We start from the raw sequence: 16,886 nt of genomic DNA, 5'->3' as shown, positions 1-16,886 counted from the left end.
CAGGGAGGCTGAAGTGGCTTTTGCAATTCAACTTCTGTCCAAATTAGATTTCACAGGACATGTGCACGTTGGTAAATAAGCAGAATTTGGCTGTTTGTTCTGCCTTTAGTTTTTCTCTCCTGTGTGGAAAGGAAATGGGATTTTGGTTTTCCTAGTGGGCGGTCATGAAAACAACATGCATTTTGACTTGGCGTGCCTCAAACTATATGTTGGAACAGAGATGCATCTCAGATTTTGTTTTGTTTTTCATTAACTGTTTATCAGATGAAAAATCTCTTTTCGAATGAATTTGTAAGTAGCTTTTTAATAAATGGTGGCATGACTCCAGAGAGCCTGGAATATTGGAGAGCAGGGAGGCATTCACCAAGGATGCACTGGCTCAGAGGGGCCCATCTGAATGTCTGGAGAGATGTCCTCCCACTTAGCAGTGCCTGGCCTGGAGGTAGAGCTGAGGAGGTTGTGTTGGGTGGAAAACCATGGTTCTTCCTTTCCTCCCAGTTGCCCAGAGATGACATTCTCAGGCCACCATGGCTGTCCCTGGGCCATTTACCTGCCATGTGCTCTGCTGACAGTAGACTGACAGCTCTGTGGAAAGATGCATGTGCTCATACAAAGCCTGGGCACTGCCCAGGGCCCTTTTGACTCTGTGACTCTTGTTCATACCTCCTGCTGGCTGCTGTGGGTGGCTTAGCTGCAGGGGCAAACCCCTCGCACCTCCCTTTAATCCAGTTCCCACTCCTCCCAGGACAGCCTCCATATGCTTCGAATAGTGTTGGCTTTCACCCTAGAGCTAGGAGGCATCTTGAGATAATTTGTGTGTATGGTGTGAGGTAGGGCCAAGATTCCTTTTCCTCCTATGGATGTACAGTTGTCTCTGCACCATTTGTTAAAAAGATCATCTGTTTTCCCCCATGGAAACACCTTAACCTCTTTGCTGCAGTCAATTGGCCCTAGCTGTGTAACTCTGTGTTCTGCTCCGCTAATCTGTGTAACTGCCAGGACTGCGCCCGCCACCTCTGGACCTCCTACCCACCTGTTGAATCAGGTGGGGCACCCAAGCCACCCAGAGGGTGTGGAGTACCCCAGCACAGCTTCCTGGAGCTCAGGCCCTTCAGGCAGAGACAATTGTCAACAGCTTGGATTGCCCCGTTTCCTACTCCAACGCTTCTCTGGTGGCTTCCCCTGCCAGGATCACTGAGGGGACCTTTCTTTGCTGCTGGACTCCTAGATAAAATCAGGCAGTCATTTCCCATAAACACCCACCTCGGCCTGAGCCAGCACCACCCACCACACAGGCCTGGCCAGTCATCAGAGGGATCTGCTGTGCTCTGCTGGGCAATTCTTTGCTGCTGGCTGCTCTGCTCTAGACCCAGAAGCCTCACCACATGCTGTCTTTTAATCAGCTTTTGCCACTCGACTTTAATGAATTCTCTGGGGGAAGTGGCTTTTGGATGATATTAAGTCAACGGAACATTCAGCGTGGATTTACTGGCTGTGTTGAAGAGGCTGGGAGCAAGGAAGCAGGGGTATCATTTGGAAGGGTCATGGGGTTAAAGAGCTCCAAATCATAGAGAATGTAGCCTGGGGCCTGCGTTGGCAAGTCTTAGGGACTTCAGGCGATCTCTTCTACATGAAGCCCCTCCTTGGAGTGGAGACGTGATGCCGCTAAGAGAACTTGGCCCTTCTCTAGTAAGCTGTGGGCCGCATCAGGGCTCACAGCTAGAGAAGCAGTGCTAGAGGAGACCGTGCTTCCGGGGATGGCAGTGGGAGCCTTCTCTGCCCTGTGGCTGCATCTAGGTCACTAGACCCACACAGTCCATCTTTGCCCCTTCTGGAAGCCAGGCAGCTGGGGATTTTCCCGTAAGCAGGGCTGCGTGGTACCTTCTGTTTGAAAATAGCTTTTCTGGCTGGACACGGTGGCTCATGCCTATAATCCCAGCACTTTGGGAGGCCGAGGCTCACCTGAGGAGTTCAAGACCAGCCTGGCCAACATGGCAAAACCCTGTCTCTACTAAAAATACAAAAATTAGCCAGACATGGTGGCGCACTCCTGTAATCCCAGCTACTCGGGAGGCTGAGGCAGGAGAATCGTTTGAACCCGGGAGGCAGAGGTTGCAGTAAGCCAAGATCGCGCCATTGCACTCCAACCTAGGTGACAGAGCAAGACTCTGTCTCAAGGAACAAACAAACAAACTAAAAGAGCTTCTCCCTGGAATAGAACCTGTTTCCTTCCTTGATTTATTAGCAGATGCTTGCACCCCTCATCGGCAAGCCGGGGAGGGGTGATATGAAAGCTCTGGGGACAGTGACAGCCCAGGGGTCAAGGCCTTCACTGCGGCTGAGGCTTTGGAATGTCCCCATACCTGCTTCCTGCACCTTCCTGGGTCCTTGCGAGCCTCTGGATTTCTAGGAATCCCCCCGCCACTCAGCTGTGTGCCACGGTCTGTTTCCTTAGCTTGCAGAGGTAAGGTGAGCTCACTTGGACCTTGGTGGCTCATCCGACCCTGTGAGTTGACACGTGATGCTCGTGTCTGGTTTCTGTCCAGCCTCTGCCTCATCCGCGTCCACATTCTCAGCTGTCATATACCTCCCTGAGACCTGGGGTGGAGCCCTACCGTCCCACTTCAGGAAGGGCTTTGGCTTCTGACCTGAGTCTCATGGTCTTTTTGTTGCAGTTCCTTGGGCGAGGCGTGGGCCCAGGTGAAGAAGAGCTTGGCGGACGAAGCAGAAGTTCACCTCAAGTTCTCTGCCAAGGTAACCCCTCCCTGCAGCTGCTCTCCTTTGGTCTTACACACTGGGGTACTGAAAAATAGTTAACAACGGTCTCTCCAGTTTGCCCTGTTTGCCATTTTCCCTGGTGTAAACTTCAAAGTATCCACACGAAGTCACGGAATACGGAGCTGGGAAGAGATGCCCAGTGGCTCACCATGAAGTGGTGCTTTTCTACAGATACAGTAGCGCAAACGACCATCAGTATCCACCGAGAGCATGGAAAATAGTAAAGTGTAGTTAGGAGGTGGTAAGTGCTGGGTATTTATTGCCTTGGTTTTTTATTTTTTGTTATTTTTAAAAAGACAAGGTCTCACTCTGTTGCCCAGGCTGGAGTATGGTGACATGATCATAGCTCACTGCAACCTCAGCCTCCTGGGCTCAAACGATCCTCCCACCTCAGCCTCCCAAGTAGCTGGGACAACAGGTGCATGCAGCCACGCCTGGGTAATTGTTTATTTCTTTGTAGAGATGGTATCTCACTATTTTCCCCAGGCCGGTCTCGAACTCCTGGCTTCAAGCAGTCTTCCTGCCTCTAACCCCCAAAATGCTGGGATCACAGACATGAGCCACTAAACCTGGCCTATTACCTTTGTTTTTAATATAATTAATTCAATTATAAGTTTATATCATTTCCTTTTGATAATGGCTGTGTTTAACATCCAGCAAACAGAATTCCTGAAAATTTAACATTCGGGTTTTGGGAGCCATTGGGAGCAGGCCCTAGCACACCCCCCAGTTTCTCAGGGCAGCCCCTGAATGATGAAGCCCTGCTTTCTTTTTGCCTGGCTTTCAGAGGGATGGTGTAGCATGTCCTGTCTCTCCCTAGTGTCAGGAAATACTAGGTTATGTCAAAGGGAGAATATTTTTTTTTTTAATTTGTGGTGGTTGCAAAATTTCAGAACAAGTAAAGAGTCCCTTCCTTCCTTCCCTCCTTCCTTCCTTCCTTCCCTCCTTCCTTCCTTCCTTCCCTCCTTCCTTCCTCCCTCCTTCCTTCCCTCCCTCCTTCCTTCCCTCCCTCCTTCCCTCCCTCCTTCCTTCCCTCCCTCCTTCCTTCCCTCCTTCCTTCCCTCCTTCCTTCCCTCCTTCCTTCTCTCCTTCCTTCCTCCCTCCCTCCCTGTTTCCCTTCCTTCTTTCCTTCCTTCCTTCCTTCTTTCCTTCCTTCCTCCCTCCCTCCCTCCCTCCCTTCCTTCCTCCCTTCCTCCCTTCCTCCCTTCCTTCCTCCCTTCCTTCCTTCCTTCCTCCCTTCCTCCCTTCCTTCCTCCCTCCCTTCCTCCCTCCCTTCCTTCCTCCTTTCCTTCCTTCCTTCCTTCCCTCCCTCCTTCCCTCCCTGCCTTCCCTCCTTTGCTCTCCCCCTCCCCTCCCCTCCCCTCCCCTCCCCTCTCCTCTCCTCAGTCTCGCTCTGTCACTGAGGCTGGAGTGCAATGGCACGATCTCAGCTTACTGCAACCTCTGCCTCCTGGGTTCTCCTGCCTCAGCCTCCTGAGTAGCTAGGACTACAGGTGCCCACCACCACACCTGGCTAATTTTTTGTATTTTTAGTAGAGATGGGGTTTTACTATGTTAGCCAGGCTGGTCTTGAGCTCCTGACCTCATGATCCACCCTCCTCGGCCTCCCAGAATGCTGGGATTACAGGTGTGAGCCACCACACCTGGCTGTAAAGGGTCCCTCTTTCATTTAGTTCTGAAGATAACTAGCACCAGGACTCAAGGGCAGGGTGTTTCTGTCCTATTCCTATCCTCAGGGCTCAGGATGGTGCCTTGCACATAGTAGATGCTTAATAAATATTTTCTTATTGAGTCATGAGTGAACGGAGCCCTCTGACTATCTCCACCCCACCCCCAGTCTTTTCAGGTCTCCTTTCTCTCAAGATTTCTTCATGTTTCCAAGTGACTCTCCCTTCCCCACTTCCTGGCACATATCTCCAGGTTTTCTGTCCAACTCTCAGCTAATTTTTAGATGAAAAATAAACTAAATCTCTCAGTGAAATAATCTACTCTAAAGTGTACGTGACTGGTGGGGCCACCCATTAACAGTCTTGCCTTTTAAAGAAAGAGGGGCCGGGTGTGGTGACTCACGCCGGTAATCCTAGCACTTTGGGAGGCCAAGGCAGGTGGATCACGAGGTCAAGAGACTGAGACCATCCTGGCCAACATGGTGAAACCCCATCTCTACTAAAAAAAAAAATACAAAAATCAGCTGGGCTTGGTGACCCACGCCTGTAGTCCCAGCTACTTTGGAGGCTGAGGCAGGAGAATCTCTTGAACCCTGGAGGCGGAAGTTGCAGTGAGCCGAGTTCATGCCACTGCTCTCCAGCGTGGTGACAGAGTGAGACTCTGTCTCAAAAAAAAAAAAAGAAGAGGGACCTCTCAGAGTACACCATCCCAGTGACCCTGGCCTCCTTTCTCATCCCTCTGCCCTCCCATCATCACTAGTCAGACACAGCAGGTTAAACTGCCTAAACTCTGAGTCTCCCTTCTTTAAACGCATCCTTGATGATTTGAAGGTAGCATCCCTCAGAGATGGTTGCTCCTTCCTGGGACTTCCACGTTCAGCACTCACTGGTCCTGTCTCTTTCCTCGTGCCGTTCCCACTGCAATTGCAATTCCCTGCTTTGGGATCCCATATGACGTACCCCATGATGGTACTCGGCACACAGAAGGCAGAATGAGTGACTCAGATGACTGAGACACGTGAGAGGACTTTCTAAGGAGCTGGGTGGGAAGAGGGAACAGAGCTGCTAAAGTTCCCCGTGTGGGAAGAGGGAACAGAGCTGCTAAAGTTCCCTGTGGCTTAGTGTGCCCCAAGATTGAGTTGACACTGAGATGTGAGTGACAGTTCCCAGCTAGTGAAGGCACGCTAACTAACCTCACTACTCCAAGCGCTTCACAAGAAAATGGCTACTCAAGTCCTGGCAGAGAAGGGAACTCCATGAAAGGGTCTTTTTCCTGCGTTGCATCCAAAACAGCAAGTTATTTTTCAGCGGCAGATCATGAGTAGCTTTTTCCCCTAAGGCCTCGCTTCTCCTGTCGGAGCCCCCAGCAGCTCCATTCTCTGCTGTGGTGGAAACTTCCATGGACTGGCAAGATGCCTGGGCGGGCTGCCATTGTGATGGGGTGGGGCTGGGAGCCAGAGCTGTGAGCTTTGGAAAGGTCACCTGCTGGGTCCCCGGGAATCTTGGTGGCATTTACTCCCCATCAGCAGGACTCCTGATTCTTGATTGTTCAGAGTACTCAACAGGTGGTAAAACCCTCTCCGATGGGGTAGTGGTGACGTAAGTGGTGTGGATGGCTGTGTGCAGGATTTAACTCATTGCCGTCAACCACCGTGCAAGATGGCATCCCCATTTCACAGTGAGAAGAGGTGGGGTGAGATTACAGCCCATGGTCACACAGCCAGGTGGGCTCAGTCACAGAGCAAGCAATGGAGAGGACTGAGCAAATGAGAGACTTGGTCCCCAGGGCTTTTCTTCCAGCAACACCCCCTCTTTGGCAGACCAGTGGCATTGAAAACACATCCTCTTCCTGAACCTCTGCCCTTCCAGGGGTTGCCAATGGGCTGGTGCAGACTGGCCCCGGACAACCAAATGCTCAGAGCATTTTTAAGTTAGTGTTCAGGACACAGGGTGGACCTCACTATTCGGTTGATGGGAAGCTCATGAAGACCCGTCATGCAAAACAGACTTGGCTACAAGAGGCTTTCGACTGCTTCCAGCCTGTCGGTCAGTGTTGGTGGCCTCAGGCGATCATCACAGCAGCTTAGTGGTTTTACGGAGATTCCTTGAGAAGAAAGTACCTCCAAGGATTTATTTGACCGCCATGAATAATATAGCTCCATATGCTGAAAATCCTTTTTAACGTCTGCTCCAAAAGACTTACTGAAATTCTGCTCCGAATGCTCTGTGTCAGGGGTAAAAGCTCTTTAAGAAATGCAGGCCGGGCTCGGTGGCTCAAGCCTGTAATCCCAGCACTTTGGGAGGCTGAGACGGGCGGATCACGAGGTCAGGAGATCGAGACCATCCTGGCTAACCCCGTGAAACCCCGTCTCTACTAAAACATACAAAAAACTAGCCGGGCGAGGTGGCGCGTGCCTGTACTCCCAGCTACTCGGGAGGCTGAGGCAGGAGAATGGTGTAAACCCGGGAGGCGGAGCTTGCAGTGAGCTGAGATCCGGCCACTGCACTCCAGCCTGGGCGACAGAGCGAGACTCCGTCTCAAAAAAAAGAAAAAAAAAAGAAATGCAATTTTGTTACAGCAATTTTTCTGGTTTTTCTGGTCCACTAGCTCAAGCCATTGCTAACAGCAGCAGGTTACTAAAGAAATCAGAGTGCTGTATACAAAGGAAGTTACACCTGGCTCCTACTGAAGAAGGGAGAATAGCAGAATTCCTTCTGCTGGTACAAAATCTCATGCAGTAGAGGCTGTGCGTTCTGTCAGAAGATTTAGGGGACGGGAGTTGAGGAGACATAAGTTGTATCTCAGTACTGTCAGTAACAAGGCTCTCTGACCTTGGGCAAGTCACTTAGCTTGCCTGGGGTTTTATTTCTTCACATATGAAATGAAGAATTCAGACCACATCAGTCTCTTTACACTTATTTGACAGAGACTTAGCAATGATGCATTTTACATGAGCGTTCGGAACCCATCTGTAAGTGTCCACTCCAGTATCTGCACACAAGACATTGACACACATCTGTAGCTGAAACAAATGTTTCATAAAACAGTATCCTCCTCCTTAAAATGTACTCTGGTATTTTCTGTTCAAGTCTGGTCTGTTCTCACCAAAAAAACTGGTCCCAGCCCATTCAATCGATTTCATAACTCTCGGCCGCACACCGTCTGACAAGTATCAGACTAGACAGTGTCTGAAATTCCTACCAACTTGGAATTTCTCTTATTCTCTTCTGATGTGTGAGATGAAAAGGAAGCAAAGAGAGCGAGAGTTTTGGAAAGAAAAACTGACGGGCCCATGACAGGCCAGCCTGAGTCTCCTGGTTCAACAGAGATGATTAAAAGTTAAGAATGAGTGCTAAAGATACCAGCCTAACCATTTTAAAGGAAAAAAAAATTATGTCTTTAAGAAGTACTTAATATTGGCCGGGCGCAGTGGCTCATGCCTGTAATCCCAGCACTTTGGGAGGCCGAGGCAGGCGGATCACGAGGTCAGGAGATCAAGACCATCCTGGCTACCACGGCGAAACCCCATCTCCACTAAAAATACAAAAAAAATTAGCCGGGTGTGGTGGCGGGTGCCTGTAATCCCAGCTACTCGGGAGGCTGAGGCAGGAGAACTGCTTGAATCTGGGAGGCGGAGCTTGCGGTGAGCCGAGATTGCGCCATTGCCCTCCAGCCTGGGTGACAGAGCAAGACTCTTTCTCAAAAAAAAAAAAAAAGATGTCTGTAGAGAGATGGAGATTCTGGGCATCCTCATCTATGGAATCAAATCACTTGTGATAGCAGCGTCGCGTTTCCAGAATGTCATTTGAATTTGGGAAAAGCTTCTTGGTATATTGGCAGGTTCATGGGCTTTTCCCCAGACCACAGAACCTGGGGCTGGGGTCCAGGAAACCTTAATGTTGAAAACTCTTCCCGGTCATTCCTGGACATATTAAAGTCTGAAAATCACTTGCTTTCCACGTCCTTAGAGACCCCAGAATTTCTGAGTCAGCAGGCTGAGCTGACTCTCCCAGATTCCCGGAGTCGTACAGCATTTCCTACTCAGCAAATGCCAAACCTATGTACATGGGAAGGGGGTTTATTTATTCTCATAAGCTCTCAAGACTTTTGTAGCATCCTGCAAACTGCCACCAGATGGGGATGTTTTCCTATACAAGGAAGGTTCCAGGGGCTCAAAAAAATAGTAGGACATATTTACAACTAACACGAGGAGGACGGAGGTGTTTGGACGGCCAGTTCTCTGTGAGTCTTTGAAGGCCATCCAGTGACAAAGCTGTCTTCTTGTCACCCAGGGGACTGGGCTCTGAAGAGTTTGTCATTCTCTCTACAAATACAGAAGGGGCGCCCACCCTGCACCAGCCCAGGTCAGACACTGGGCACAGCTGTGCTCAAGCTAGATCAGGCCCCTGCCCGCTTGGCGCTCCCAGCCCCGTGTAAGTTAGTTACTTAGAATAAGGACACCTACGTCCTGGCAATCTCCAGAGAAAAGGATATTGTACAGCCAAAAACCTGGCAAGGAGGGAGAGGAGAGAAGTCACAGAACCCTCGTTGGGATATCATCTGTCCAGGGAAGTTGAGCTGCGCCCCCTAGAGACACCTCTGAGACAGGCGGAGGTGGATTTGTGGTGGTGGGGTAGGCGTAGGTTGAAGAGAGGTGTCTGATACCAGGCAGTGGGGTGGCAGGGGTGCACAGGGCTAGGGTGCCACCTGGCTTTGACCACAACAGGTCCCGTTGATCTGTTTTCTTATGACATAAATGTTATGCTCACAACCAAAAAGAACAAATTTTAAGAAGTTCTTTTAAAGGGGGGTGGGGCGGGAAAGAGGGAAGGAATAAAAGAGAAGAAAAAAGCTTAACACCCTGATGCCACCCAGCTCTTCTGGCAGCGTAAACCCTTTTCTCTGGCCCCTGGGATACAGGGCGGTTCCCTTTGGTGGGAACCTGTGTGCCTGTGTCCCAGGCAGCCCAGCAAGCTGAGAATGACTCCATGAACGCAGTGTGGAAGAGTTGCCACTGAGTTTCCAGCAGGCCTCGAGGAGTTCCCACCATTAGTTCCTCGAGGTTTGGACCCTGTCTAGCTCATCTTTGTATTCTCGGCACCTGCCATGGAGTAGATGTTGGATAAACAGGACTGACCTGAGACCTCTAATTGAATGGCATTCATTCGACTGTTCTCTACTGGAGCTGCATACCCCAGTCACTGTGCTAAGTGCTTGGAGACACAGACGCTGATGTGGTTTCTGTCCCCAGAAGGCTCTCAGTTTGGAAAATAAGGGAGACAGACACAAGAACAAAGCCGTGCAGGAAGCTGTGGGATAAAATAAGTGTGTGAGGTTATTATTATTATTTTGAGACCGTGTCTCACTCTGTCGCCCAGGCTGGAGTGCAACCGCACGATCTCGGCTCCCTGCAACCTCCCAGGTTCAAGTGATTCTCCTGCCTCAGCCTCCCAAGTAGCTGGGATTACAGGTGCCCACCACCATGCCCAGATAATTATTTTATTTTATTTTATTTTTTGTATATTTAGTAGAGATGAGGTTTTACCATGTTGGCCAGGCTGGTCTCGAACTCCTGACCTCAGGTGATCCACCTGCCTCGACCTCCCAAAGTGCTGGGATGACAGGCATGAGCCACCATGCCCGGCCCGTTGATTATTAACTTGATTTAGCCATTCCACAATGTATACATATTTCAAAACAGCATATTATAAACCATAAATATAGACAGTAAAAAATTCTAAAAATGAAATGTAAAAGCTGCAGAAGCCGGAAGAAAGGAGTTAACAGATGGGGAAATCAGAAGGCGCTAGTTGCTAACCACTTATCCTATAGACGTGTGCTGGGGCCTCCTGAGCTAAGGTGACCTGTATAAACTGAGACCTGATAGGCAGCCACGTGTCAGGGCGTGTCTCTCACCTTCCTGCCAGGTCGCCGCCCCAGACTCATCCTCACCTGCCTGGGGAAGTGGGGGCGCGCCTCCCACCCCTCCTCCCTGCACTGGCTTACAGCTGACACCCTGGGTCCTGAATGTGCTTCTCCACTCTCCCAACAGCTTCACAGCGAGGTAGAGAAGCCCCTGATGAACTTCCGTGAGAACTTCAAGAAAGACATGAAAAAGTGCGACCACCATATTGCTGACCTTCGCAAGCAGCTCGCCAGCCGCTATGCCTCGGTGGAGAAGGTGAGAGGCCCAGGACGCTGGGCCGGGGCAGGCGCGTCAGGGGCTGCCTGGAAGAGGGGGGGACTGGGAAGCTAGCAGTGGCTCCATATGCCAAGGCGGAGTCTTTGTCCCCAGGTAGGGGAATAGGGGGATGTCCAAGCCTCGTGCCCACACCTGAGTACTCCACCCATCCAAGGGCAGGTGGAGCTGCCTCCCCGTGGTGCTCAAATGCTTGAATGACCACCCAGAGGGCCAGGGGTGCGAGGAGAGGCTGCAGCCGCAGTGGGCGGTTGAGGGACTGTAGGCGACCAATTAAACCCCAAGATGGGCAATGCTGGTGCTGGTTCACGTGGGGGCCCGTGTTTAAGCCTCACTGGGCAGAGTCTTCCTCACTCAGTCACCCGCTTCCTGCTCTCCTTCCTGCTCAGGGACGATGCAGAGTCCTGGGTGATCTCGCCTCCAGGGAGCTGATGTTCAGCCTTAGAGGGAAGACAGCGTGCCCCAGAGACTGATTCCCAGCCCCGGTGCCTTAGAGAGGAGAAGGGGGCTCAAAATACTGGGACACCCCAGACCCAGTCAGCTGCCGCCACCCAAGGGCCACAGAGATGCCAGTGGTGGCCTGGAGGAAAGGCAGTAGAGTGAGGGGAATGAGAGGGTCAAGGCGTGTCCAGCTCTGGAACAGGAGGGCTGGTGCTACATCCTATGAAGTACTGCAGGGAGGTGGCCCAGGTGACCTTTGTGGTCCCTTCCAAGCACAGGGGATGTGATTTTAGGACTGCCTCGGTCCCCAGTCTGTATACAGGCTCCATCAGGGGAAACAAACGTGATTTGAGAGATTGATGTAGGCTGAGCCCCGATGTCACTGGAAGAGACAAGGATGAAAAGAGCCAGGGTGTAGCCTCCACCTAGCTGGGTGGCGCCACTCTGGCTGCTGCGCCTCTCTGGGCCACTGTGGCATCATCCACACAAACAAGGGATAAAAGGGCTCTAAAGGGAAGCGAGGCTGCGTGGCCCAGGAGGCCCCCTGGCTCCAAGCTTTACGAGCAGCTTCTCTGTGTCCTTGGATCCCAGGCCCGGAAAGCCCTCACAGAGCGGCAGAGAGACCTGGAGATGAAGACCCAGCAGCTGGAGATCAAGCTGAGCAACAAGACAGAGGAAGACATCAAGAAGGCGCGGAGGAAGTCCACACAGGCCGGTGAGTGCCGGGCACCCTCCCGGCCTGCTCAGGGCGCCCAGAAGGAGAGGGCATGGGGCTAGGAGATGGGGTGACCAGGGAGGGTGCATCTCTCCTTTGCAAGACTGCAGTGGGGAAATGACTTCCCTTGTTTCCCAGGAGGTACCGCCTCTTCTCTCCTCTCTGACCCACACCCAGAGATCTCAAAGGAAGAGACTTTGGGGATCAGAGGAAGGAGACAGGCCGGGCTAGTTCTGGGACATGGTAGAGGTTGGACTTCTCACTCTCTCCCTGGTCATGGCTTTTTAATTTTTTTTACTTTTATTATTATTATTATTTTTTTGCCCAAGCCCCAATTTTCTGACCAGGAGGTGGACAAACTCCTTCACGCGCTGACAGCTCAGGGCCCTGTCCCTGTTCAGAGCCCACAGAAGCGCACAGCCTACCCAAGCTGCCCACCTCCCCAGGAAGCAGTGCTCTCAAGGTTCACCTATGGGGATGGGCTCCTGCCCTGGGAACAGAGGCTGACACTTTGTTTAAAGAAATAACCAGATTTCAGTCTCCTGGAAGGAGTCGCCCAATGAATTGGTTTCTGCTTCCACCTAGTGGTAAAAGTTAGCTAATACACAGAGGAAGAGAAGGTCTGGTAGAAACCAGTGAAAACCTCAGTAACTAGGAAGCTCCGTTTTACTGCACGAGAGAACACGCATGTTACCTCTGGAATGAGAATGTGTCCCATAGTGTTAGAGTTTGGTCTAACACTGTTCACCTCAGTTTCTGGTGAACCTGTTACAATTCCTTCATTAGAAGAAAGCATTCACCTTACATAAGGTAGGATAGAAATAGGTCAGTAAAAAATAATGTAATAGAAGGATAACAATTTTTATACAGATCTTATAATGCACAATAATAAATTACAGGATCCATAAATAGGCACAATATATTTATTGGTAGAAGGGGGGCACATAAGGGGAAGAGATCTGCTTAAATTATTAAGTTATTAAAAAGATAAATTGTAGGCCAGGTGCAGTGACTAACACCTGTAATCCCAGCACTTTGAGAAGCAGAGGCAAGAGGATCAGTTGAGCCCAGGAGTTCGAGACCAGCCTGGGCAACATAGTACCTCATCTGTACAAAAAAAAAAAAAATTGAAACAATTAGCTAGGCATGGTGGTGCATGCCTGTAGTCTCAGCCACTCAGGAGGCTAAGGTGGAGGATGGCTTGAACCCGGGAGGTTAAGGCTGCAGTGAGCTATGATCACACCATTGCATGCCGGCCTGGGTGACAGAGAGAGACTCCACCTCAAAAACAATGATATTGCAAAATCAGTATTGGTACATGGCAAAATATTTTAAGCAGCAGGCAAGAATATAAAATGCTATTCACAGAAATAATCACCATCTCTTCCTAGTGTTTTGATTTTTAAATATTTAAATTTATATAAATTTGATCCTACAGTCTGTCTTCTGAACTTCTTGGAAATACCTCTTTTTCATTTCTATAAATCTTTTTGCCCTTCCATTCATGCATATCAAACTTTTTAATGGCTGGCCAGTGTCCAATTGTATGGTTGTACCCAAATTTATTTCATCATTCCCTTAATTGAGGTTTAGGACTCTCAGACGGTTTCAGAGTGCTTGCCAGCCAGTGAAGCTTTTGTTATTGTACCTGCAGCTTTGTGTGTGCCTAAGACCAGATCTGCATATAGAGAGAATCTAGATGCTGAGTCAAAGGGTATTATTCATCTTGATGGATATTTCCAAACTGCTTTCCAGAGAGAGCACCCATCAACAGCATCTATGAATAATGCCTGTTCTCTAAATGCTTATCAACATTGTGTGTCACCAAGATTTGAAATCGTTAGTGAGAGAGGAAAATGATATTTTGTTTTTAATTTGCTTTTCTCCGTAACCCCGGTTGAGTATGTAAAATATACATATAAATCATTTTGTACTTTCTGTGAACTGACTAACTCATATCCTTTATATCCTTTCCCCATTGACCATAGATTCTTTATCTATCAGGGAGATGAACCGTTTGTCTTTTTTTTTTTTTTGAGACGGAGTTTCACCCAGGCTGGAGTGCAGTGGTGCAATCTCGGCTCACTGCAAGCTCCGCCTCCCGGGTTCACGCTATTCTCCTGCCTCAGCCTCCCGAGTAGCTGGGACTACAGGTGCCCGCCACCATGCCCGGCTAATTGTTTTGTATTTTTCGTAGAGAGAGGTTTTCACTGTGTTAGCCAGGATAGGATGGTCTCGATCTCCTGACCTCGTGATCCGCCTGCCTCGGCCCCCCAAAGTGCTGAGATTGCAGGCATGAGCCACAGCGCACGGCCCGTTTGTCATTTTAATTGCAGATATTTTTCCTAGATTGTCATTTGTCTTTTAGTTTTGTTCTTTGTAAATTTTTTTTTTTTTTTTTTTTTTGCTTGTTTGTCTATTTTTTCTTGCCGTTTTTCTGTACAGTGATATTTCCCATAAGAAGCCTAGATTTTGGAGCTGATTTAGATCTTTTCTTTTTAATCACCTAGAGGGTTTTTTCTTTTTTTTTTTTTTGTTTCAGGTGTTTTTGTTTTTGTTTTTAAAACAGTGAAGGCTGGCCGCGGTGGCTCATGCCTGTAATACCAGCGCTTCAGGAGTCCCAGGTGGGCAGATCACGACGTCAGGAGTTCGAGACCAGCCTGGCCAACATAGTGAAACCTTGTGTCTACTAAAAATACAAAACTTAGCTGGGTGTGGTGGTGTGTGCCTGTAATTCCAACAACTTGGGAGGCCAAGGCAGGAGAATCGCTTGAACCCAGGAGGCAGAGGTTGCAGTGAGCTGAGCTCACGGTACTGCACTCCAGCCTGGGTGACAGAGCAAGACTCCATCTCAAGAAAACAAAAAACAAAAGAAAACAGTGAAATATTTAACCCACCAGACATTTATTTTTCCTTACACTGGTGGTCTAACCATATTCCACAGTTCCTTATTTGTGGTGTTTTTATTTCTGCTGCTTTCAATATGTTTTGCTATTTGGGTTTTCATTTACTCTCTGAGCCAAGAATTGTTTCAAAGAAAATCTTTACATGCTTACAAGCAAGGGCTTTGTTGTTGTTTTCTAATCTTGCTATTTTTTTTTGTTTGTTTTACATAGTTTTATTGCATTGTCATCAGATAATACGGTCTCTCATTCCTGGAGTTCAGAATCATTTTGTGATGATAGTGACAGTCCTTAGACCTAACTCTGAAAAATGCCACCTCTTCTGAGCGATCGCTGTGGCCAGCCTCCATGCTTTAGAGCATTGTCTCTTTTGATCAGCACAGTCCCCTGCAGGGAGGTATATGTATACCCTTTACAACTGAGAAGACTGACGGCAGAGAAAGTGAGAATCGTCCATGAGCTCCATGGTGGTGGAGCAGTGAAGCCAAAATTCAGTCTTCTCTCATTCCAGAGACCCTGCTTGTCACCATTTTTCAGAACAGCCTGTTGCTTAGGAAATGCCACCTGTTCTTTCCTTCTGTTCCTTTCCTCCCTCCTTCTCATCTTTTCCAAGGCTTCTTTCTAGAAGGAAGGACGTCAGATCCTCAGGGATCATGATCATCATCTTCATCTTCATCACCACCGTAGCCCATATTAATATTTGGCTCTCTACGCCCATCTCTATTCTAAGTGCTTTACGTATGTTGACATATTTATTCCTCGTAACAACTTGGTAAAGGTACAGTTGTTATCTCCGTTTTACAGATGAAGACACGGAGGCAAGGGCAGGTTAACTGACTTGTCTACGATTACACAGTTACTAAGTAGTTGAACTGGGGTGACAACAAAGACCCACAATCCATGGTCTTAACCAATGCTGTTCATAAAGGTCCACTTTCAAGCTCTTGGGCTACCATAGAGAGAAGGCACAGCCCCCTTCACCTACTCTGTATCCCGATTCTGTGGCAGTTCTTGAAGCATTTTCTCAAAATCAGGATTGACACACAGGGCTCAGGGAGTTTCACAGTGTACAGAGCAGCACGCTACCCTCCTCCTCGGCTAGGCAGGAGCTCTTGGTGGAAATGCATTTGCATTTGGGAGGCCGAGGCGGGCAGATCACCAGGTCAGGAGTTCGACACTAGCCTAGCCGATATGGTAAAACCCCGTCTCTACTAAAAATACAGAAACTAGCCAGGGGTGGTGGTACATGCCTGTAGTACCAGCTACTCGGGAGACTGAGGCAGAAGAATCACTTGAACCCAGGAGGTGGAGGTTGCAGTGAGCTGAGATTGCACCACCGCACTCCAGCCTGGGTGACAGAGTCAGACTCCATCTCAAAAAAAAAAAAAAATATATATATATATATATATATATATATATATATATATATATTTTACAGTGCGGTATCCACTTTCTTCTTTCTTCTCTCTGGGTCAGTGCCCCTTGGGATCAAGGGTCCAGTCACTGGCCTTGGACCAAGAACAAAATGAATAAATGCCTCGGTGTGGGCTCTGTTACTCAAGGCACACTTGCCCCTGGCGTGCGGCACAGCTAGTGGTGTGGTTCGCAGCTTGGCCTTGGGTATGGAGACATAACCTTCCCTATTCTCTTTGGCTTTCCTATCAGAGTACCTATGAGCCACAAGGATGGTGCCACAGGAGTAACTTTGATTCTACTCAGATTCCCAAGTTCCACTCTAGCATTCTGCTTCTAGAATTACTAGAGAAAATTACTTCACTCTGGGGTTCACTCATGAGCATTTTCCATCTCGAGCAAAGACCATCTTGCCTTCCTCTTGCTGGAGCCCTGTGCAGATCAGGAAGCTACGCTGAGACAAAGCTGTGCACGAGGGCTGTGCTGCTCCGCCTGCCGTGTGCACACGCGTTACCAGAGCTTCTGGTAAACACGCAGTCTCTGATTCAGTAGGTCTCGGATCTGTCCTGGTTTTCTGAATTTCTAGCCGACCCCGGGGGATACAAGTGCCACTGTCCCACAGACGGTGATTTGTGTAGCAAGCTTCCAAGGTGCTGATACACTTAGTAATGTTTGCAGTTACTCCACAGTGTGTTTTCTTTCTAATTACAAAATGTTCCAGACATACATATGATAACAGAAAGTAATAGAGTAGTCATCAATATTGGAT

At 49.1% G+C, this 16,886-nt stretch overlaps 1 protein-coding gene across 5 annotated transcripts in view; it reads left to right on the top strand.

Annotated features, from left to right (window-relative positions):
* GAS7 (growth arrest specific 7) overlaps nt 1-16,886 on the top strand; it is a 287,691-nt gene that overhangs the window by 261,150 nt on the left and 9,655 nt on the right. For all 5 annotated transcript variants that reach the window (XM_073004691.1, XM_073004695.1, XM_073004694.1 and 2 more), the window contains exons 9-11: nt 2,676-2,754; nt 10,499-10,627; nt 11,678-11,801. In XM_073004691.1, coding sequence (XP_072860792.1) covers nt 2,676-2,754; nt 10,499-10,627; nt 11,678-11,801 — 332 coding nt within the window. The remainder of the gene's footprint in view (nt 1-2,675; nt 2,755-10,498; nt 10,628-11,677; nt 11,802-16,886) is intronic.

This window comes from Chlorocebus sabaeus, chromosome 16 (genome assembly GCF_047675955.1).
Source record: "Chlorocebus sabaeus isolate Y175 chromosome 16, mChlSab1.0.hap1, whole genome shotgun sequence".
NCBI lineage: Eukaryota > Metazoa > Chordata > Mammalia > Primates > Cercopithecidae > Chlorocebus > Chlorocebus sabaeus.
The sequence above is the reverse complement of the archived record's forward strand: the minus strand, read 5'-3'. Positions and strand labels throughout refer to the sequence as shown.